The 22469-nt window shown below is 49.4% G+C and overlaps 1 protein-coding gene across 3 annotated transcripts in view; it reads left to right on the top strand.

Moving 5' to 3' along the window:
- Window positions 1-21930, top strand: part of Ilrun (inflammation and lipid regulator with UBA-like and NBR1-like domains) — a 77950-nt gene extending 56020 nt beyond the window's left edge. The window contains exons 4-5 of one of the 3 annotated variants that reach the window (XM_045156248.1): window positions 2268-2371; window positions 18988-21930. In XM_045156248.1, coding sequence (XP_045012183.1) covers window positions 2268-2371; window positions 18988-19023 — 140 coding nt within the window. In that variant the 3' untranslated portion in view covers window positions 19024-21930. Of the gene's footprint in view, window positions 1-2267; window positions 3005-18987 lie in introns of those variants that run through there. The other 2 variants (XM_045156247.1, XM_045156246.1) reach the window with 2 other exon arrangements.
- The last annotated feature ends 539 nt before the right edge of the window (window positions 21931-22469 follow it).

Below are 22469 nucleotides of genomic sequence, written 5' to 3'. Positions count from 1 at the left end.
CCCACGTAAGCCAGAAGCACAAGGTAGTACATGCATATGGAGTTCATTTGCAATGGTTGGAGACCCTCATGCACCATATTTTCTCTCTCTTCTTGTCCCTCTCTCATAAAAAAGAAAAATAAAAGCTTGTGGACTGGGGGGGGTGGTTTAATGGTTAAAGGCGCTTGCTTACAAAGCCTGAAGGCCCAGGTTTGATTCCCCAGTACCCACATGAAGCCAGATGCACAAAGTGGTACATGTGTCTATAGTTCAGTTGCAGTGGCAGGAGGCCCTGACACGCCCATATTCACATACACTCTGTTTCTCTGCATCTTTTTCTTTGTCTCTCTCTCTCAAATAAATAAGAAAAATTTTAATTAAGTAAGTAGATCTTGAGAGATTGCTTAGCAGGTAAGGCACTGCCTGTGAAGCCTAAGGACCCAGGTTTTTTGTTGTTGTTGTTGTTGTTTATTTTTCTAGGTAGGGTCTCACTCTAGCCCCCAGGCTGACCTGGAATTCACTCTATAATCTCAGAGTGGCCTTGAACTCACAGCGATCCTGGATCCTCCATTAAAGGCATGCACTAGCACGCCCAGCAAGGACCCAGGTTTGATTCTCCAGGACCCACATAAGCCTGATGCACAAGGTGGCACATGTGTTTGGAATTCATTTGTAGTAACTAGAGCCCTGTTATACCCATTGTCTCTGCCTGCCCCCCCCCCCCAAAATAAGTGAAAGCTGAGTATAGTGGCATACACCTATGATCCCAACACTGAGGAGGCAGACACAGAAAGGTCCCTGGGGCTTACTGTCTGGGTAGTCTCCCCAAATTATTGAGATCCCAGGTTCAGTGAGAGACCCTATCGCAAATTAGTAATAATAATTTTTAGATAGTGGTGAGGAAGATGCCTTATTCTGACCTCTAGACTCCACACCTCTGCAGACACACAAACATATTCACACAAGAAAGAAATCAGTAATGAAATTATGACTAAATGTCTTATGGTACCTCTTTTTTTAATGATGGTTTTGTATAGTAGGATTTCCCTGTGTTTCACAAGAGCAAAGTTGGTGATGAATTGGGTCTGAGTCATGTTGGGCGTGGTGACACACACCATTAATCCCAGCATTTAGGAGGCAGAGGTAGGAGGATCACAGTGAGCTGAGGCCAGCCTGAGACTGTGAATTCCAGGTCAGCCTGGACTAGAGCAAGACCCTACCTCAAAAAATAGTGGGGGGCTGGAGAGATGGCTTAGTGGTTAAGCGCTTGCCTGTGAAGCCTAAGGGCCCCAGTTTGATGCTCTGTTGGCCAGGACCCACGTTAGCCAGATGCACAAGGGGGTACACGCATCTGGAGTTTGTTTGCAGTGGCTGGAGGCCCTGGTGCGCCCATTTGCTTGCTCTCTCTCTCTGTCTCTGTCTCTTAAATAATAAACTTTAAAAAGAAAAAAAGGGCTGGAGAGATGGCTTAGCGGTTAAGTGCTTGTCTGTGAAGCCTAAGGACCCCGGTTCGAGGCTCGGTTCCTCAGGTCCCACGTTAGCCAGATGCACAAGGGGGCGTACGCGTGTGGAGTTCGCTTGCAGAGGCTGGAAGCTCTGGCGCGCCCATTCTCTCTCTCCCTCTATCTGTCTTTCTCTCTGTGTCTGTCGCTCTCAAATAAATAAATTAAAAAAAAAAAAAGAAAAAAAGATACTAAGCACTTTTTAATTTATTTTTTATAATTGCCCACAAAGCGGGAAAGGGTAATAGGTTGTAATTCTGGTCATAACTTAAAATTTTTTGAACTAAGAATTAAGACGCTTTCCTGGAAATTCCTGAGTTAAGCACATATAAAATGAAGCAAGAACCACAGACCTGTTGGTTCTGGAAACAGTAGCTTGTAGGCTCTGGTTGTTCTTTGGAGTGACAGCTTCTCCACAGGGTTCAGCATGAGAATCGGCCGGGAAGCCTTACCACAGAGCCCTGGCAGAGTGTGCACTTGATGTCACGCTGTAGAAATGCATGACGTGCACATACTCTCAGCAGCTTGTAGAATTGTTTTGTTTTTGTTTTTCAAGGTAGTGTCTCACTCTAACCCAGGCTGACCTGGAATTCATGTAGTCTGTGCAGTCTTAGGCTGGCCTCGAACTCATGATGATCTTCCTACCTCTGCATTCTGAGTGCTGAGATTAAAGTCATGCAGCACCTGGCTAAAAATTGTTTTTTTTTTTTGTGGTGTGGGTTTCCAGAGGGGGCTGCCCTAGTCAGTGGCATGCTTGGCACTGATGTAAGCTCTTTTCTGTTGCAGATGTCATCTGGGTGATCCTCAGTGTGGAGGTGGGTGGACTTTTAGGAGTAACGCAGCAGCTGTCATCTTTTGAAACGGAGTTCAACACACAGCCACACCGCAAGGTAGAAGGAAACTTCAACCCGTTTGCCTCTCCCCAAAAGAACCGACAATCAGATGAAAACAACCTAAAAGACCCTGGGGGTTCCGGGTTCGACTCGATCAGCAAAAACACATGGGCTCCTGCTCCTGACCAAACCGAGCAAGATCAGAATAGACTCTCACAGAACTCTGTAAATCTGTCCCCCAGCAGTCACGCAAACAACTTATCAGTAGTGACTTACAGTAAGGTAGGTGCCCTCGGAGAAGAGGAGAAGGGGCAGGTGGTGGGCCTTGGGACTCATGCTGATACTCCTTCATGGCAAACCTAGAATCCTAGATTGCCACTGCCCAGAGCAGAGGTGGCTCTTTGAGACTTCTAGCTCTGCTGCCTACAGCGACACCAAGCCTCCCCCTTCTCCCCTCCCCGCCTGTCCTTGTACAGCATGTCTCTGCTCTCAGTGTTAAAAGACCGAGATGCATTCTCCTTAGCACTTAAACAGAGTCAAAACACCACCAGCCGTGCTTCCAGGGTCAATGTGTACCAGGCTCAGAACAGCGCCAGTGTGCATTTTGAATGGGCTCCTGCTTTGTTTTCTTGATATGGGGGAGAGATATCCCCCTGAGTAAAAAGATGAACGTGACTATTTTACCCTAAACGGTGTTGTTGGACTTTGACTTCGCTTACCCTGTCTGCACTTCTCTTGGGCAGATCTGTTTGGTCTGGCTCAGTGGCCCCCTCCACCACCTCCCAGAGTGGCACAAGTGGTATTTTGGTTCTGTACATGTGAGAAATAAGTGAGAGGGTTTGTTTAACTGTAACTTCAAATATTCTGGTTGGTGTGACACACTCTTCTAGGTGTTTGAGTTCTTGGTTTGTTTCTCCATGCTGACTAAACAGCATCTCGCGCCTGCTGCCAAGGTGGTAATGGTTCCTGGCTACTGGTTCCGGTCTGAGCTGAGCTGAGTCCTGTGAGCACCCCTGTGCGCTCTCTGGTGAATATGCTGTACTTACGCCCACATCTGCCTGCATAGCGCTCTGTGAAGGTGGCCGGCTTCATGTTCTACCATTGGTTTTTCAAGTTGAAGGACAAGGTGCTCTGTTGTAATAAGAATGGTATAAAAGTGACTTCCTCAGTAGTGGTGGTAGAATGAAAACTTGGCTTGGTGGTGGGTAGGGTGGTCTCTACAGAGATTCTTTGTGGATGCATCATTGCACAGGATGTAAGAGGAGTAGTTATCTGTATCAAGGAGAGACTACACATCATCGGCTTCCGTCTCTTTTTTAATTGGTGGTGGTTTTGTCTGTTTTGTTGAGACAGGCTCCTACCGACATCATCATCATCATCATCATCATTATTATTATTATTATTATTATTTGAGGGGAGTTTTCAAGGTAGGGTCTCATTGTAGCCCAGGCTGACCGGAATTCACTATGTAGTCTCAGGGTGGCCTTGAGCTCATGGTGATCCTCCTGCCTCTGCCTCCTGAGCGCTGGGATTAAAGGTGTGCGCCACCACGCCCAGCATCTGACTTGAGCTTCCAAGTCCTGGGGTTACAAGTATACACCACCACACCCAGCCAAGATTTCCCTTTAAAGACTTTCTTCAAAGTTCCTTTGTTTATGTTACTATTTTTTTCTTTCTCAAATTTGACCCTCCAAAGTCTGTGCTGTTTTGGGTGGTAAAGCAGCCAGCCCTGGGCTGAGTGAGCCTTGTTGAAATGGAAGCTTGAGCTGTCCTGATGGAATACACACCTGGAATCCCAGCACTTGGGAGGTAGAGGCAGGAGGATGGTAATCTTCAGCTATGTAGTGATTGTGACTCAAAAAAGAAAGAAAAAGAGGCCTGGAGGGATGCCTTAGCAGTTAAGGCACTTGCCTACAAAGCCAAAGGACCCAGGTTCAATCCCCCAGGACCCATGTAAGCCAGATGTATAAGGGGCGCGTGCAGGGCTAGAGGCCCTGTCCTACCCATCCCCACTCACTCTTTCTCTGCTTCTTTTTCACCGTCTTGCAAATATAAATTTAAAAAAATATTTTTTAAAAAGAGAGAGAAAAGAAAACGGAAACATGAGGCAATCAAGAGTTCCATGGCTTTCTGGACCCGGGTGCTCCTTTATCCATCTGGGCTTTGGCTGAGCGGTGGCCGGCAGCCTTGGGGGATCCTGTTCTCTCCTGATGAACTGGGCCACTTTTCAGTGCTCATCACAAGGCACTGTAGGTCTGCTGTTTGCTGCCAGCCTTAATTAAGGTCTTGCCAGGCACTACTGCTTTTGGAAGGGCTGGACAGTGGTGAAGCCATTGAGAAATGTCTTTAAGTTGATGAATTTAGGACACGTTAGTTTGTTGTTTTTTGGACTCTAGGATCATTTAGAAACAGCTTCCCACTAGAGATAATGACCAAGGAGACTTAACTAGAATGTATTAATAATGTGAAACAGGTCTCAAAGAGAAATTGGGGTTTCCTCCTTTTTAAATCTAAACAGAATCTTATTAAGAAAGCATTATAGAGCCAGGTATGGTTTTGCACTCCTTTAATCCCAGCACTCAGGAGGCAGAAGTAAGAGGATCGCCATGAGTTCGAAGCCAGCCTGAGACTGCATAGTGAATTCCAGGTCAGCCTGGGCTACAGTAAAACCCTACCTTGAAAAACCAAAAAAGAAAAGGAAAGCAAGCAAGCATTATAATACAAACTGCTCAGTGAAGTTCTCCGCACGGAGTGTGGATTGACTCGTTGGGTGGGGGGTAAGTAGTGGGCGGGCCTGTGTGGTACGAGTTAGAGAAGCACAGGTGAGGTGGAGAGTGAGTAGTGAAGGCGGTTTTCAAAACCGTGCTCAGCGGAAACACGAGCGGGCGTCCAGCAAGGACCGAGCGTGTCTCCCGCACCTTGCGTGCCGAGGGCAGGGTGACTAGGAAGAACCCGGTCCTCAGCAGCTGGGGTGATGGAGGCGGACTCAGGTGGTTCTAGTTTTTCCTCTAAAGAGAAGTGGTTTTGGGGAGAAAAAAAAAGGTTCCATACTAAAATGGGTATGCATGGACTTCTGTCATGAACCATTGCTGTCTGAAACAGCATAGGTAATCATCAGTGTTCCTATTTTGTTTGAGAATACGTGATTGTTTGACTTCTTGAAGGCAGGCAGGCTTGGGGGTCTGAAGTGCACACTTGACCGGGTAACGAGGTGGTGAGCACGTAGCGGTCATGCCGCCCTCATGCCACAGAGCGTGTTGCCAACTGCTCTCCTTGTTTCCTCTCTCAGATAAGAGACAGAAGCTCTGAGGGGCTCGGTGTCGCAGAACTGGGGGGAGCAGGGCTTCAGTTCTAATCCAGGTGGCACATTATTGAAGGGACCTGTCTCTTAGTCAGTGCATGGGCCACCCATGGGCTCTCTGAGCTGACCAGTACATCAGGGCCAGAAAGGGACAACTCTCATGCAAACTGAGCATCCATTGAGGCCTCTCCTTTTCACATTCTCCTACTTGCTGAGGATTAAAAGTAGTGACTTCTTCCAGGCATGGAGGCGCTCGCCTTCAATCCCAGCACTCGGGAGGCGGAGGTAGGAGGATCACCATGAATTCGTGTCCACCCTGAGACCACACAGTGAATTCCGGGTCAGCCTGGACTAGAGTGAAACTACCTCAAAAAAAAAAAAAAAAAAAACCTTCTTTTTCTGATTGATTAGAATACAGCCTTTGTATGTAGTTTTATGGTGGCCTCACAGCAGTCCTGTCCTCCTACCTCTGCCTCCCAAGTGCTGGGGTTAAAGGTGTGCACCACCATGCCTAGCTTTTGTTTTTTGTTTTTTTAAAGAAGGGCCAGTAAATCATTTTTTCTGGGACACTATTGGTTTATTTTTATTTATCTATTTGAGAGCAACAGACAGAGAAAGAATGGGCACGTCAGGGCCTCCAGCCACTGCAAATGAACACCAGACGTGTGTGCCCCCTTGTGCATCTGGCTAACGTGGGACCTGGGGAACCGAGCCTTGAACTGGGGTCCTTAGGCTTCACAGGCAGGTGCTTAACCGCTAAGCCATCTCTCCAGCCCTTGTTTTGTTTTTTGAGACGTCTCATGTAGCCCAGGTTGGGCCTCAAGCTTACTATGTAGCTGAGGATGACTGAACTTCTGGTCCTCCTGCCTCTACCTCCTCAGTGCAGGGATTGCAGGCATGTGCCACCATACCCCGTTTTATGCCATGCTGGGGAATGAACCTAGGGCCTTGTGCATGCTAGGCACACACTTTATTTCTTTTTCTTTTCTTTTCTTTTCTTTTTTTTTTTTTTTACACGGCAGGGCCTCACCCTAACCTAGATTGGCTGGAAAACCAAACTCTGTGGCCCAGGCTGGCCTTGAACTCACTGTGATTCCCCCATCTCAACCTTCCAGGTGCTGGGATACCAGCAGAATGAGTGGAAAGAGCTGGAGAGATGGTTTAGTGTTAAGGTGCTTGTCTACAAAGCCAAAGGACACAGGTTTGTTAACTCAGGACCCATGTAAGCCAGATACACAAGGTGGCGCATGCGTCTGGAGTTCACTTGCAGTGGCTGGAGGCCCTGGCGTTCCCATTCTTCCTCCCTCCTTCCCTCCCTCTCTTTCCTAAATAAAATATCTAAAAAGAAAGAGATCTTGGGACTCTTTACCCCAGGTTCCATCTTTATTCCCTGGATGGTGGGGAGGGTCCCTGATGTGCTGTTACACGAGGGACCCTTGACTTGGGCAATGACTAGTTTACTCTAAAGAAACTTTCCATGTGCCATCAAGACAGGGAAAGAATAGGATGCTCTTGAGAACCCATGACCTCAGTTTCATTATTACAGAGTCCTCCTGCCTCCCTCCATAGTAAGAGTTTGACCTAATGAAGTTGGTAGGATGAATTGAGAAGACAGTTTGAGCCCTGCTTCGTGAGGACTCAGGGGAGCATTATATCCATAGAATGGCAAATCTGTCAGTGTCAGGAACTGAGCAACAAGAAACCCTTCCCTGAAAGCTTCCTTCACTGCAGGGAAGCTCTGGGTGGGAACACCTGCCTAGCTCTATCCCACAGCCCAGAAGGCTTGGCCCCTTCCTGGGAGAGCTGGCAGAGGGAGTCAGCAAGTCAGTTCATGCTGACCTGCTCGAGCCATATATCTGGACCCTGCTTTTGTTAGCCTTTGTTAGAAATTGGCTAGCCTCGTTGTCAGCTTGGCTGTGCTTGATGTGCTCCAGGAGAGGAGTGAGGCAAGCACTGGTGAGGTTAAGCGGCTTTAGTTAACCCTCTGACTGCTAGCACACAGGCCTTTAAGTTCCAGCAGTCAGTGCAAAGTGGGGTGCACTTGGTTGACCCAGTGCATCATGGCACCAACTCACCTCTACCGGGGTGGGGGGGTCTATTTGGACAGTGTGGGAGTGATGCAAACAACATGTATGCAAAGAGGGAAATCCTATTAAAATTAGGTGATAGAGGCTGGAGAGATGGCATCATGGTGCTTGCCTGCAAAGCCTAAGGACCGAGGTTCAATTCTCCAGGTCCCATGTAAGCCACAGGCACATGGTAGTGCATGCATCCAGAGTTCATTTTCAGCGGCCAGAGGCCTGGTGTGCCCATTACCCCCCCCCCAATAAATCAATAAAATACTAGATGAAAGCTGGGTGTGGTGGTGCACGCCTTTAATCCCAGCGCTCAGGAGGCAGAGGTAGGAGGATTGCCCTGAGTTTGAGGCCATCCTGAGACTCCATGGTGAATTCCAGGTCAGCCTGGGCTAGAGTGAGACCCTACCTCGAAAAACCAAATAAAATAAAATACTAGATGATAGTTCTTTTTGTTATGAGCCAGTATCTCTTAAATGTTTTTTTGAGAAGGCCTTCCATATAGTAAGACCCCAGATAGCGTGATTCAGGACAGGTGGGAATAAGGGTGTGGCCAGCAACCCACAGATGCTTTCTGCCTTTCTTAAGGAGCAGTAATTAACACCATGCAAGCTGGAAGGGAACCTAGATTAATTTGCAATTTGGACTGTGACTGCTTTGTGTCAGTTCTGTAAAAGCTGTTTCAGGCTGGAATTTGTCTTACAGTCTGCTTGAAATTGGATTGCAGTCTGGGGCACTGTTACTGCTTCTGCTGAGCACTGGTTCAGAAAGAGGAACAGGTTGTTATCTTTTTGGGGCGTTGAGCCTGTTCCTCCAGCTTCCTCGGCAGCACCAGCCTGTGCTAAGTGCCATCTGCCCTGTCAGACTTCCACCCTGCCTCACCACCTCCACCCCACGCTCCGTTGGGAGTCGGTCAGAAGCTGTCAGCTGTCTGTCTGCCCTATGGCTAGCTTACTGACTAAACCCAAAGGGAGTTGATTTCAATTGCGAGGAATGCTAGAGCAGTCTGGAAAGGACCCAGATTTGAGGTTTTTGAGACAGGGTCTCACTGTAACCCAGGCTGTGTTTGGACTTGCCCTCCTCCTGCCTCAACATCCTAGATGTTGAATGCACAGCCTGTGCCACTATACCAGACTTTCTGTTTTCTTCTCCTTTCCTACCTTTTCCTGTTCGTTGGGATTAGATCCAGGGTGTGTCCATGATAGGCAAGTTTTCTACCACGGTACTTACTATATCCTCAGTCCAGTGAGCCCTAGAAAAAGCACATCTTAGCCAGGCGTGGTGGCGTACGCCTTTAATCCCAGCACTCGGGAGGCAGAGGTAGGAGGATTGCCATGAGTTCAAGGCCACCCTGAGATGACAGAGTTAATTCCAGGTCAGCCTGGACCAGTGTGAGACCCTGCCTCAAAAAAAAAAAAAAGAAAAGAAAAGAAAAAGCACATCTTACCCTGTGGGCTGAAGATGTAAGGGCTTGTGGCTCTTATCATGTACTTCAAAGTGGACAGTAAACTTACCATGATGGAGGGTGGTTTTGATGTGTTCCCAGGGCTCTGGATTTGACCAGAAAGTTGCTGGTGGCTTTAGTTGGGCTAATGATTATGTGAGATGTTGGAGGTGCATACCATCATTTCCCTCCTGTTACAGGAAGCTTCCATAACCAACTAGTTCTGTGAGGCTCATGACGATGCCCCCTGCGTGTGCTCCTTGGAAGCAGCCAACTCAGTGCTTTGCTTGCTTTATTCATCGTACACATCAGTACTGTGGTATGGGCATGTGTGTGTGTGTGTGTGTGTTTGAGAGAGAGAGACAGAGACAAAAACAAGAACCTACCTTGAAAAAAACAATTACTAAAAATTAAAAATAAGCCTGCCTGTATTCTTCAGTTGTGATGAAAAGATATAATCTTGGTGGTTTTCTTCTCCTTTAAGGCTTATTTTTATTTATTTATCAGAGAGAGGGAGATAAAGAGTAGATGCGCCAGGGCCTCCAGCCACTGCAAACGAACTCCAGGCACATGCGCCATGTTGTGCATTTGGCTTAAGTGGGATCTGGAGGGCACTTAAGCTTCGCAGGCAAGCGCCTCAACCACTAAGCCATCTCTCCAATCCTGTTTTTATTTTTATTTTTCTAGAATGGCTGTTAAGTCATCCTCCCAGCATACCACTTTAAAGTCAGAACATACTAGCAGCTGGTTTTGTTCCTCCAAAGGCTGTCTGGAGAGAGAATATTTTAGGCACAGGGACAACCAGTACTGGCTCCAAGGTGGAAGCTCGCCTGGTGGCTTCAAGGAAGAGCAAGATGGCCCTTGACTGTGGGAGGGCGAGGAGGGGAGTTGAAGCTGAAGCCAAAGACTGAAAACAGGCTATGGAAGCTTTGGAGACCCCCTGAAGCTCCGGGCTTTTGTTCTGATGGGGAAACAACTAAAAGATTTTGAGCAGAGCGTGGGGTGGGTGCTCTGATTTAGTGTTGGCTTCTGCATGAAGTAGGGCCAAGCAGGAGGAGAAGCCGATGCGCAGCCAGTGGAGGAGGGAAGCAGCATCTCCCTGTGGGTCTGCTTCGCAGCTGGCTGCCGGCAGCGTGGCAGTGATGTAAGAGTCAGGCCTGGCGCTGCTGCAGTGGAGGGAAAGGCCACGGCAGGGCAGGGCAGGGCAGGGCAGGGCAGGGAGCGATTGGGGCATGCTGGAGATGGCTGCAGGCACTCAGGTGGTTATAGAAGTGGAAGTGGAGGGGAGCTGTGAGTCGGGGTGTATCACACGGGTGTGGTAGAGCAGGATGTCTCAGCTGACTCACTGCAGCTGTTGACATTTTGGACCAGAATGCGGGGGGGGGGGGGAGGGCCAGGGTTGTGTGTGCATGCCACGCCTTGTGTGGTGTTCCTGCTCTACACCCACTTCATGCCCTTCCCCAGAATATCAACCTCAAGTGCCCCAGACTGATGGAATCTCCCTGCACACAGAGGAAGGGCCCAGGGGCCAAGCTTAGCATTACCTCCCAGATACGCTTTGCGCTCTGCACAACCCGGCCTGGCTGCGTTTCTTGTCCTTGTTTTCTTTGCGGTGCTGGACACTGAACCCAGGGTGTGGACGCCCTCCTCTATTGAACCTCAGCCCACTGTATTTATTGTTGCTTTTTGTTCTGTTCTGTTTTCGAGGTACAGTCTTGCTGTAGCCCAGGCTGATCTCTGCCTCCCAGGCAGGAGCTAAAGGAGCATGCCACACACCTGGCTCCCATTGCTTTTATTCTTACTAGTTTTTGTTTTTTTTGGTAGGGTCTCACTCTAGCTCAGGCTGACCTGGAATTCACTATGTAGTCTCAGGGTGGCCTCCAACTCACAGCCATCCTCCTACCTCTGCCTCCCGAGTGCTGGGATTAAAGGCGTGCGCCACCACACCCAGCTACACCTGGCCTTTTTCCTTAGCTCATGATATTGGTGACACTCCCAGTTACACAGAGTAATACAGTAGTTATAAATAGCTGCACAGGAGACTGACTGAAGGTAGACCATGGGCTGGAACCCAATTTGAGGCTAATGTTCTAGATCACATGGTGATGAAGTATACTGGCAAGAAAAACAGGCTGGCCGTTTTCCGCAGGTAGTCTGTGCACTTGTGTCAGGTTGTAGCGACCTCGCTCACCTGCAGAGCTGCAGACGGATTTGTGACCGAGGAGGAAGCAGCGCAGAGGCCGCCCGCCCCGTGCCCGGGAGCTCAGCACACTCTGTCCCAAAAGAGGCTCGCCAGGGGACTGGGCTTGATGCTCGGCCAACCAGCCTGTCTTCTGGCGACCCAGAGGAGCCGGTAAAGCCCGCCCTGCTCTGCTGGTGTTTGCGTTGGCATGGGCCACGTGTGCAGTTTAAAAATAAAGTGAGCAAACGCTACAGATCTTAGAAGTGCCTTTTGTTGTTTGTAACATTGCTGTCGTACTGAGAATGAGAAGTGTCTGTCCAGGAATTCTCCCTTTTAAAACCTCAACAGCTTTAGAGGTGTTCAGCGCCATTTTATTTCTGGGGGGCTCTGGGCATTGTTTTAGACTCTTCTGATGTGGGGCAGACCTGCAGCAGAAACAAAATTGGTCTTCAGGATTATTGACACATTTCGTTTTGATTGTAAGCACTCATTCTTCTACACTGTAAATTCAACATTTTAATTTCTTTCATTTCACTTTCCGTTTTTTTTTTTTTTTTGTTTTTTGTTTTTTGTTTTTTTTTTTGAGGTAGTGTGTCACTCTAGCCGAGGCTGTCCTGGAATCCACTAGGTAGTCACAGAGTGGCTTCAAATTCATGGCAGTCCTCCTACCTTTTGCCTCCCAAGTGCTGGGGTTAAAGGCTTGTGCCACCACACTGGGCTTTTCAGCATTTTAATTTTTAATGAAAATTCTTGAAGTAGATTCAAACAGATAAAAATGTCATTCCAAGCCAAGCATGGTGGTGCACACCAGCACTTGGGAGGCCGAGGCAGGAGGATTGCTGTAAGCTCGACTGTGAGAATTTAGGGCAGGCATGGTGGCTCACACCCTTAATCCCAGCACTCCAGGAGACTGAGGTAGGAACGTGGGTGAGGTCTCTGTAAGATCAAGGCCGGCCTAGGCTCCAGTGAGATCTAGGTCATCCTGAGTTAGGGTGAGGCTCTTCCTCCCTCCAGCACTAAGTAGCAGTGGTGAAAAGTCTTTGGATACAGATACCAAGTGTTCAGAGTGCTTGTTCTCGGTTAACTGTACTACAGTACACCCTAACAGGGCTGGTAAACATGTTTGTTGCATCTCAGGTAGAAGAAATAGGCTTCCTTAGAATGCAGCTTAAGACTGAATCCTTTCCAGAGTTGTGGCCATTTCCCTGCTTCCTTGAGGCACTTGGGCTTTTTGCTGCCCTGAAAAACCTAAGGGCCAGTGACAGCTGTCTGCTCCACACAGAGGTGGCCTTGCTGTCAGTCAGTTCTGAGACTCCTGAGTGCCCAGCCTGTGCTAATCCCTTATCCCAAGAATGGAGCCAATCATGGGTGTGACTAGCCACAGGGGGGGGTGCTGAGAGCCAGTAAAGAGAGTGCAGAGAGTGTAGCTTTTGAGGTGGATTTTGTGTTTATTTTTATTTATTTATTTGAGAGAGAGTGAGAGAAAGAGGCAGATGGCGGGGGGGGTGGGGGGGAATGGGCCTGCCAGGACCTCTAACCACTGCAAACAAACTCCAGACACATGTGCCACCTTGTGCATCTGGTTTACATGGATCCTGGGGAGTTGAACCTGGGTCCTTAGGCTTCGCAGGCCTAACCTTAGCCTTAACTGCTGAGCCATCTCTCCTGCCTTATTCATTCATTCATTCATTCATTCATTTACAAGCAGAGAGAGAATGGACATGCCATGGCCCCTAGCCACTGCAAATGAACTCCAAATGCATGCACCACCTTGTGCATCTGGCTTACGTGGGTCCTGGAGAATTGAGCCTGGGTCCTTGGGCTTTGCAAGCAAGTGCTTTAGCCACTGAGCCGTCTCTCCAGCCCTGCGTTTATATTTTGAGATAGGGTCTTGTATTATATAGCTCATGCTAGCCTGACTTCTGTCTCAGCCTCCCAAGTACTGGGATAGAGAGTGGATGCTGAGTCCTTGTTGACTTTAAGTGCTCACAGGTGTTGGGCAGAATGGTTTGATTTGGAGTGAAGTGGCATCTGATGGGCAGCGGATTTAGGTGAATTGAGAGGAGAGCCCAGCAGAAGGCCCAGAGGCAGCTGGGCCTGCTGGCTGCGTAGTGGTGAGGGAGGTGTCCATCTCAGGGATGCCGATCTCCAATAAAGCTCTTGGAGAACCCATGCTGTGAAAGGGAACACGGGGCTCGTGGGCTGTTTGTGTATGGGAATGACAAGATTAAACCTGTGTGATTGTCTGGGACAACCACTGTGAGGAGGCGGTGGTGTCTCATAGAAAGGGTAGCTGACAGTGGGCATAGGAGCTGTAGAGTGAGAAGTGAGGCTAGCAGCCTCCCCAGAACCACCCACGGCCGCATGGCTAGCAACCAGTGAGTCTCTCCACGGGTGACTTGCTTGCGAGTGTCCTCCCTTGAGGAGCTGTGATCTCCTTCCTTCTCATGACTCTGCTTACCCTAGGAGACAGCCACAAGAGAATTTTGGCCACTGCGTTCCAGCACGTTTGCCATTATGTGTGGTCTTTTGAGTGGATATCCAAATAACACATAGAAATGTTTTTCTGAAGTCTTAACCTGAGAGCAAGTCAGGCTCAGAGAGGGCCCTGCATCTCCTTGTAGAGCTTCAGTGTCTCAATCATTTAGGCGTAAATTTAATTCTTCATGGCAGTTTTTTGCTTATTTATTTGCTTTGGTTTTCTTCCTTCAAGGCAGGGTCTCGCTCTGGCCCAGGCTGGCCTTGAACTCACAGCCATCCTCGTACCTCAGCTTTGAGTGCTAGGGTGGAAGTTGTGCATCACCACGCCCAGCTCTTCATGGCATTGTTGTTCTTATTAGAGCAGCGGAAGGTGGAGGATGGGAGCCTTTGCTCACAACGAGCAAGGACAGGTAGAAATGTGGGGCTAGTGGGAGAGGATGGAGGGATGGACTTCAGAAGTAGTTACAAGTAACAGAAACACTGTTACAAAGGTAAGTGTAAAAGGTGATTTAGCTGGGCGTGGTGGCACATGCCTTTAATCCCAGTACTTGGGAGGCAGAGGTAGGAGGATTGCTGTGAGTTTGAGGCCACCCTGAGACTCCATAGTGAATTCCAGGTCAGCCTGGGCTAGAGTGAGACCCTACCTCCAGAAACAAAAACACCCATGGTTTCAAAGATACTGAACACATTTGTAGCTGACTTGAGGCTGTTGCTGTAAACCAACCCGCCCTCCATCCTCATGCCTAAGAGTAGGTTTTCCTGCTTCTTATGTGCATCCTTGGGCAGTACATCAAATCTGTCTTTGAATTTTGGGGACTTTCACACGCACGTGGCCTGCACAGTGGCGCGACCCCCCGCAGCAGGCCCTGTGCCGAGGCCCGGCTTGAGGGCAGCACTGGTCGTCCTCTGCGCGTCTCCAGCAGGCCGCCCTCCACTTCCAAGTGGTGGAGTCACAAGCGGATCTGTTCAGGCCACGTTTGTAATTAAGATCCAAACAGAGCTCACTGGCAACCCTCGCTCCTCTGTGCCCGCAGTCCGTGTGCACCAGCGGGCCACGAGGCGCGCGGGCAGGGAAAGGGCCCTTCGTGCTTTCCGGTCCCGCCGTCAGCACACGGGAGCGCGGTACTGCAGCTGTGCCGCAGATGCTCCTGTTTACTAGCCTGTGAGAGCCTTTCTACCTATTTAAACCACGTCATAAATAAAAGCAAAATAAAGACAGGTGTGTGAAAGTTTCCGTGTTGTGGTGGTTTATCTAAACAGGTTTTCATGTAGAGAAAGTTAATCCCACTAGCTCTTGCTGAGACATCTTGTTTCCACGGAATTTTGTCCTCACCAACCCCCGCCCCCACCCCGTAGACCAAGACAGAAGAGCTGACTCACCGGTATTGTGTAATCCATAGTTCATTCGTTCATTTTACCCTTGCACAGGGCACCTGCTGTTGATACACTGTCCTGTACTGTGAAAGTTTGAAAGTTGGGGAGTAAATTTAAAAAAAAAAAAATTCTGACTGGAACAAACTAATTCCTAGTTGTTGGGTTTTTTGGTTTTTGGTTTTTTTGGTTTTTTTTTTTTTCTCCAGTTTTTTTTGGTTTTTCAAGGTCAGGTCTCACTCTAGCCCAGGCTGACCTGGAATTCACTATGGAGTCTCAGAGCAGCCTCGAACTCATGGAGATCCTCCTACCTCTGCCTCCCGAGTGCTGGGATTAAAGGCATGCGCCAGCATGCCCGGCATAGTTGTTGGCTTTTAATGGTTTATTTATTTACTTGAAAGTGATAGAGAGAAAATGGGTGTGCCAGGGCCTCCAGCCACTGTAAATGAACTCCAGATGCATGTGCCACTGTACATCTGGCTTTACTGGGGAATTGAACTCTGGTCATTAGGCTTCACAGGCAAACGTCTTAACTGCTGAGCCATCTCCCCAGCCCCCTAGTGTTTTGTTTTTTTTTTTAAGTATGTTAGCATACAGTTAATATTTGTTTCTTGGTGGCAGTTTTTCTCTTGTTTTTGGTTTTTGATTTGTTTTCAAGGTAGGGTCTCGCTCTAGCCCAGGCTGACCTGGAATTCACTATGGAGTCTCTGTCACTCTCTCTCAAAGATAACATTTACATAAGAATACAGAAATGGGTTGGAGTGAACATGCATCTATAAGTGTTCTCTTTAAAATAACATTATGGAGGCTGGGGATATGGCTCAGTGGTTAAAGGTGCTTGCTTGTAAGCCTTCTGGTCTGGGTTCAATTCCCCTGCCATCCATGTCAGGCAACTGTGTGTTTGTAGCAGCAAAAGACCCTGGCACACCCATACAGACATAAATAAACCTTATCTAAGCAGGATGTGGTGGCACACGCCTTTAATCCCAACACTCAGGAGGCAGAAGTAGGAGTTTGAGGCCACCCTGAGACTACATAGTGGAATTCCAGGTCAGCCTGGGCTAGAGCGAGACCCTACCTTGAAAAACCAAATAAATAAATAAATAAAAATAAGTAAACCTTATCAAAATTGGAAAATTAGTTGCTAATATCCTTCCTCCTACTGGTGTCTGTGTCCTATGTTGGCTAGGCAGCGTGGAGCTCCGCTCTGAGGACTTTCCTCCTCTCTGGCCAATTTGCACTTAGGCCTCGTGCCCAGGGCCCTTCTCTGAGTTAAATTGGAAGGGCCCGGGGACTGGCTAGGAGCCCTGGAGTCAGTGGAGAAATGCTTTTCTTGCTGGTATGGACATTGGTCTTCCTGTGGATCCTTGAGTGACAGGGCCTTGAGTTCAGAGCTCTCAGGCAGCACCGTGTATCTGTCCCTTGATCAGTTTTCCCTGTGAGCAGTATCTCAGCTGTTCTAGAAGGTAAGTCTGGCGCACATCAGCGCCTGGCGTCTGCTGTCCTACAGATGGGAGCTGATTTGCTAGCCCCAGAGGAGAGTGGACGTTGTGTTGCCAGCTCTGCTTTGAGGCTGGAGTTGGGGCCAGCCAACAAAACCTGTTACACTGGGTTGTAGAGCTCCAGCAGAACCTGAAATGTGGATGGGCCTTGTCTTTTTCATGTATCTCCGTCCCACTGGAAGGAAAAGCCCTTTCCTCTTGGGTTCTTGCCACAGGACGCCCCGGACAAGCTGTTCTTGGACTCTTCCCCAGCCTTCCTGTGCAGCCAATGTCATATTGACTGATTTCTGGCCCATCTGTGACACCTGCCACCCTGCATGTGGGGACTGTAGACCCCAGCGTAGGACCCTGATACTTTGGCCTTTCAGATCTTCATTGCGTGGTCCTCCCAAGGGAAGAAGAGGACAGCAGGAACACTGCATGCTGTGTGCTTCAGTGTGTCATGGGCTGGCTTCTGGTGTGGCTTGTCTTGGTGTCTCATTCTTTTCTTTTTTCCTTTATTTTATTTATCTTTATTTATAGAATGAGTATGCCAGGACTGAGTCTTGCCACTGCAAACGAATGACAGATGCATGTGCCACCTTGTGCATCTGGCTTACATGGGCATTGGGGAATTGAACCTGGGTCCTTAAGCTTTGCAGGCAAACATCTTAACCATCTCCCCAGCCCTGATATGTCTCTGTCTCTGTCTTTCTGTCTCTCTCTCTCTTTTTTTTTTTTTTTTTTTTTTGAGGTAGGGTCTCACTGCAGCCCAGGCTGAATTTACTATGTAGTCTCAGGGTGGCCCCAAACTCTCAATGATCCTCCTACCTCTGCCTCCCAAGTGCTGGAATTAAAGATGTACACCACCATGCCTAGCTTAATGTCTCATTCTTTTTTTTTTTTTTAAGATTTTTATTTATTTATTTATGACAGAGAGGGGTGGGGGAAAGAGAGAAAGTGTGAGAATGGGCACGCCAGGGCCTCTGACCACTGCAAATGAACTCCAGACACATATGTACCATCATATGCATCTGGCTGACATGGGACCTGGAGAATTGAACCTGGGTCCTTAGGCTTTGCAGGCATGTGCCTTAACCACTAAGCCATCTCTCTAGCCCTAATGTCTCATTGTTAGTGTAAGGGAAAAGCAAGATAGAAGGAAGCCTTTTCACCTGTGCCAAGGATTGTGAAAAGTACCTCTGGAGCCAGGTTTGATGACACATGTCTGTTTTCCCAGCACCTGGGAGGCTGAGACAGGGGGCTCAAGAATTCTGGTCCAGTCTGGGCTATAGTGAAATTCTATCTTAAAACAAAATTAAAGGACTGAACGTGGTGGTACATGCCTTTAATCCCAGCACTTGGAAGGCTGAGGTAGGAAGACCACCAAGAGTTGAAAGCTACCCTGAGACTACATAGTGAATTTGAGGTTAGCCTGGGCTAGATCAAGACCCTAGCCTCCCAAAAAAAAAGCGGGGGGGCTGGAGGGATGACTTAGCAGTCAAGGTGCTTGTCTGCAAAGTCTAAGAACTCAGGTTCAGTTCTCCAGAACCCATGTAAGCCAGATGCACAAGGTGGTGCACACGTCTGCAGTTCGTTTGCAGTGGCTAGAGTCCCTGGCATACCCATTCTCTCTCTCCCTCCCTCATCATTAATTAAAATTTTTTAAAAAGTGGGAGGAGTGCCTTTGGGAATTTGGAATAAATCTTACCACATGGCAAGGGAGGGAGCAAAGACAACAGAGACTTGATTTGAGTTCTTGCTCTGCTGCTCGGCAGACACGGCCTTAAACGGCCTCTGTCTCTGCCATAAAGCAGCTTCCCTCAGGCGGCGCTGCTCTGTCCTCCTCCTCTGGGGGCAGAAGACAGTGGAGGGCCAGGTTCCAGTGCCGTGCTCACTGTCAAGGTGCTGGTAGACACTGTTTCTGCCACATTTTTGTTGTACATGCCTGAGCCAGCAGTGGCAGGAAGTATGTGTGAACATGCTCAGTGGAGAGGTATAAAAACCTGTAGTCAAGGACATGGGAGAGCTTTGAAATCTTGCTGGAGGGAGGATGAACTACTGGATGCAAAACAGCAGTATCTTCTTTAAAAGAAAGTAAATCTTAATAAGATTAAAGTCTTAAAAGAGAAAGGCAGCCTTTCTGAGTCTTCCCTCTCTGAGGCTGGTGGGAAACCCAACGGCACACCATGTCCCGCTCTTTGGCCTGCTGAGGTTCTGTGTGTCAGGGCGACAGCCTGTCTGTGCTGCGAGCCGTAGCTCGTAGCTCGCGGCGCATGGTTTGCTTTTCAAGCTGACGCTGTGTCTTCCTCACTGACTGTCTTCACCTCTCTTCCAGGGGCTCCGTGGGCCGTACCCCTTCGGCCAGTCTTAAACGGGTGTCCGCAAGAAGAAACATTAACAGGCGACAGAAGGCTTGACTATGGGGGAGGGCACGGGGTCCTCTGCATTGCAAACCACATCGCCCGGACCCCTGGCTCGGACCCCCGCCCAGCAGCAGCAGCAGCAGCAGAGCAGACTAGTTTTGAGTCACCTCAGTGTGCGTGTGTGAGTGCGGAGTCGCAGGAGTGGTGTTGAGGCTACCGAGAAGAAATCCACGCAGCCACCTTGAGTTTCCATTCTTTCGTCAGCCTAACAAGTTATTAGGTCACTCGGGAAGGGAAAGAAGTTTAAAATTGGGGAAAATAAGCCATCTTTTTAAACAAAAATTATTTTGCCTACAGAGAGGTTGTAGTTTTGAGCACATGTTAATTTTCTCTCCTCTGTCCCCGCTTTTATTTTTTTAATAAGGGATAACATACTCTATAGAGTAGTGCTTGCTCTGGAGACGATTCAGGTTGAAGGCTGGTGTGGCACGTTTGGAGACTGTGGGTCAGTGCTGCTGAAGCACGTGGCGGTACCATGTGACTCCAGCGTCTGGTCCCATTTGTTTTTAATGGCACCTGCCAGTGCGTTGTACCCTTCCTTCTCTCCTCTCTAATCTTGTGTTGATTTACACCTCTGTCCTTTGTACTTGTCAGCTCTGGCTTCTTTGCATCAGAACTTCTCTGAAGACCAACCTTCCCTGTGTGGCTAGCAGAGGAAGCCTTTGAGGACAGATCTTGGGTGACGTGGCAGTTTGTGAGGCCAAGAGGTGTCCTGCGCACATTATAGCAGTTGGGATCTCTTTCTCCTGTGTTCTTGGCAGAGGGACGGCCGTCACGCCTGCATGCTCTTGGACTGTGTGTGCAGTGGCTCCCACTTGTGCTGGGAACAGTTTCTGTGGGCTGGGCTCCACGTGCACACACAGGGGAGCACAGCTCACTGCAAGCACGTCCCAGGCCTCTCTCTCTCGTCACGCAGCTCCCCTCCTTGTGTCCCCTCCACTTGCTCTTGGTGGTGTTCCCGCAGCCTGTCAGCAGAGGCTGAGCTTATTAAGAAAAGAAAATACAGCCCCAGGTGGGAGATTTATCGTAGGGTGGGGCCATCTGACTGCTTGACTTGGGAGGCCACATTCAGATGGAGGGGAAAGACCTCCCCCAGTGGGGTGCTCAGTGTGGGGGCGAGCAAGTTGTAGCCCAGAGGAGCTTCAGCTCTTGGCTCCCTGGGCAGGTGCCCACTGGTATCCCATGGACTCCAAGCGGGTTGAAATGTGGATGTCTCCATGGGAAGCTTGAACCAGGCTAGAACAGCTGTCTGCCAAAGATACAAGAATATGCAAAGTCCCTCTCTCCTCTCAATCCCTCCTTCCCTGAGTCACAGTTGGCTTGAGAGCTGGGGTGTGCATGGTCTCCTGCCTGCTCCCACAGCCCCCATCTGCTCTGCTTGGGGCAGTGTGAGCAAAGCAGGGAGACCAGGGCATGAGTGGCTGCAAGAGGTCCTGTAGCCTGGGTGTGGGTCAGGGTCTGCCTGCCTCTTGTTGGGTGTCTGAGTTCCAAAAATCGTGTGGTGTTTCTTCCTCCTCATCCTCTTCTGAGACTGTTGATTTTAAACCCTTGATTGTGGGAGACAAGCTTGAATGAAATCCCCTCACCTCTCCACTTCCCAGAATAAAGAGCAAATGGGACTAGCCGTGACAGGCTGTGCCACTGGGTCTGGAGTTAGACAGGCTTCACGGGAGCCCCTCTTCCCTGTTCCCTCTCAGAGCCAAGGGCGGTCTCTGATGGGTACTCACACCCTGGGGCTCAGAGGACTTTTTGTCTAAGGGCCCTGTGGCTCAGATTGCTGCTGCCCTTGGTGCCATTCTCCTAGTATACTGCCACCCTGGAGTGCATGTGTGCCCAGCAGTTCCTTCTGCTTGCTGGCCTTCTCCATCTGTCCTCCCCACTAGGTGCCCTTTTTCAGTTTCCCAGCAGGGGCTCGTTCATCAGGAGGTCAGTGAACCTGGTTCTGCTTGTCATCCTGACCCCTCAACACACACACACACACACACTTGTGGGCAACCTTACCTGGCAAGTTAGATGCCCGTGGCACACTGGCTTCCTCTCCAAGAACAAGCAGGGTGGGCACATCATTGGAGTGGTGAGCTCCTTGCAGAAGACCCAAGCAGGCGCATGGCTTGCGGCTTCCCAGACCAGAGGACTGCGCTCTTCTGCTCACGCACCCGCCCTGCGTGGCTCTGAGAATTGTTAGAGTCCTCTCTCCCCTGCCTAGTGGGGTGGCGGAAGTACCCCTTGGCCCCAGGAGTACCAGTGGCTCTGGCACCCAAGAGGCAAGACAGGCACCAAACTTCAGGTGATAGAGCCTGAGCTCTGTTGGGGAGCTGGAAGTGGGCAGGCATGGGGAGACCCTGTCCTGTCCGTGTGTGTGGAGTGAGGCGTGTGTGTGTGTGTGTGTGTGTGTGTGTGTGTGTGTGTGTGTGTGTAGGTGTGTGTGCACGTATGCATGCCTTTTCTTTTTTTGCCATGGGGACAGTTGAATTTGGGGCATTTTTCTACAAGAAACAGCCTTCTTGCCCCAGTAAGGAATGACTAACCGGAAGCCCACCAAAGGGGCTTTCAGCCTGGAGAGACCCTCACCCTCACCGAGACAGCCAGTGGACGTGAGTGTGAAGACCCCAAAGTTGCGAGTGAGAGAGGAAGGTAGGGCTGCCAGGGCTCAGAAGCGCAGACCAGTGCTGTGTCCCCGATCTGTTTCCCTCGTTTCCCTGGGTGAATGTGGGGGCAATCTGCTGCCCCTCCCACCTGGACCATGGTGGGTGTCTGGTGGGGCCTCATGGTGCCTAAGAGGAGATGAAGATGAGGAGGTTTTCCTTACTGTGTAAATGAATATTTGTATGATTAAATTAACACACACAAAAGAATGATTTTCATGTGTGTGTGCACGTGTGTTTTATTGAGCCCTCAAGCCTCATATCACCTGTGTGGCCTCACAAGCGTTCTCTGCCATACATATTCTTGTTTCTTGGTCGGTCTTCCCTTTTGCAGGTGGGAGAACTGAGAGTGCAGAGTGTCTTTGGGAAATGTCGCTGTACATTGCTGTGACCACAGTACTGACAAACAGCGAAGGAATGTGTTTGGGCCGATGGGTGCAGGGGGTGTCGGGCCATCCTAATGGGACAAGGAATAGAACGAGGGCCAGGGCTATAACTAAAGGCCTCCCCCAGTGAGAGCCACATCCCACCCCTGCCTCCTCAGATGACACCCTCAGCTGGGGAACAAGCTCTTCACAACGGGAACTTGTAAGGGACATTTCAGATTCACCCCTTCCCCCAACAGGAAGTCAGCCCTGGACCATCTGGCATTCTGTTGCCCAATGGCCTAAAAGGTAAAGAAACGGCCTCCAAATGTCCTGTGTGCCATCAGGGTGCCATACCTCTGTTGGTCACCACTCTGTCCCAGC

Source organism: Jaculus jaculus, chromosome 8 (assembly GCF_020740685.1).
Source record: "Jaculus jaculus isolate mJacJac1 chromosome 8, mJacJac1.mat.Y.cur, whole genome shotgun sequence".
Taxonomy (NCBI): Eukaryota; Metazoa; Chordata; class Mammalia; order Rodentia; family Dipodidae; genus Jaculus; species Jaculus jaculus.
The sequence above is the reverse complement of the archived record's forward strand: the minus strand, read 5'-3'. Positions and strand labels throughout refer to the sequence as shown.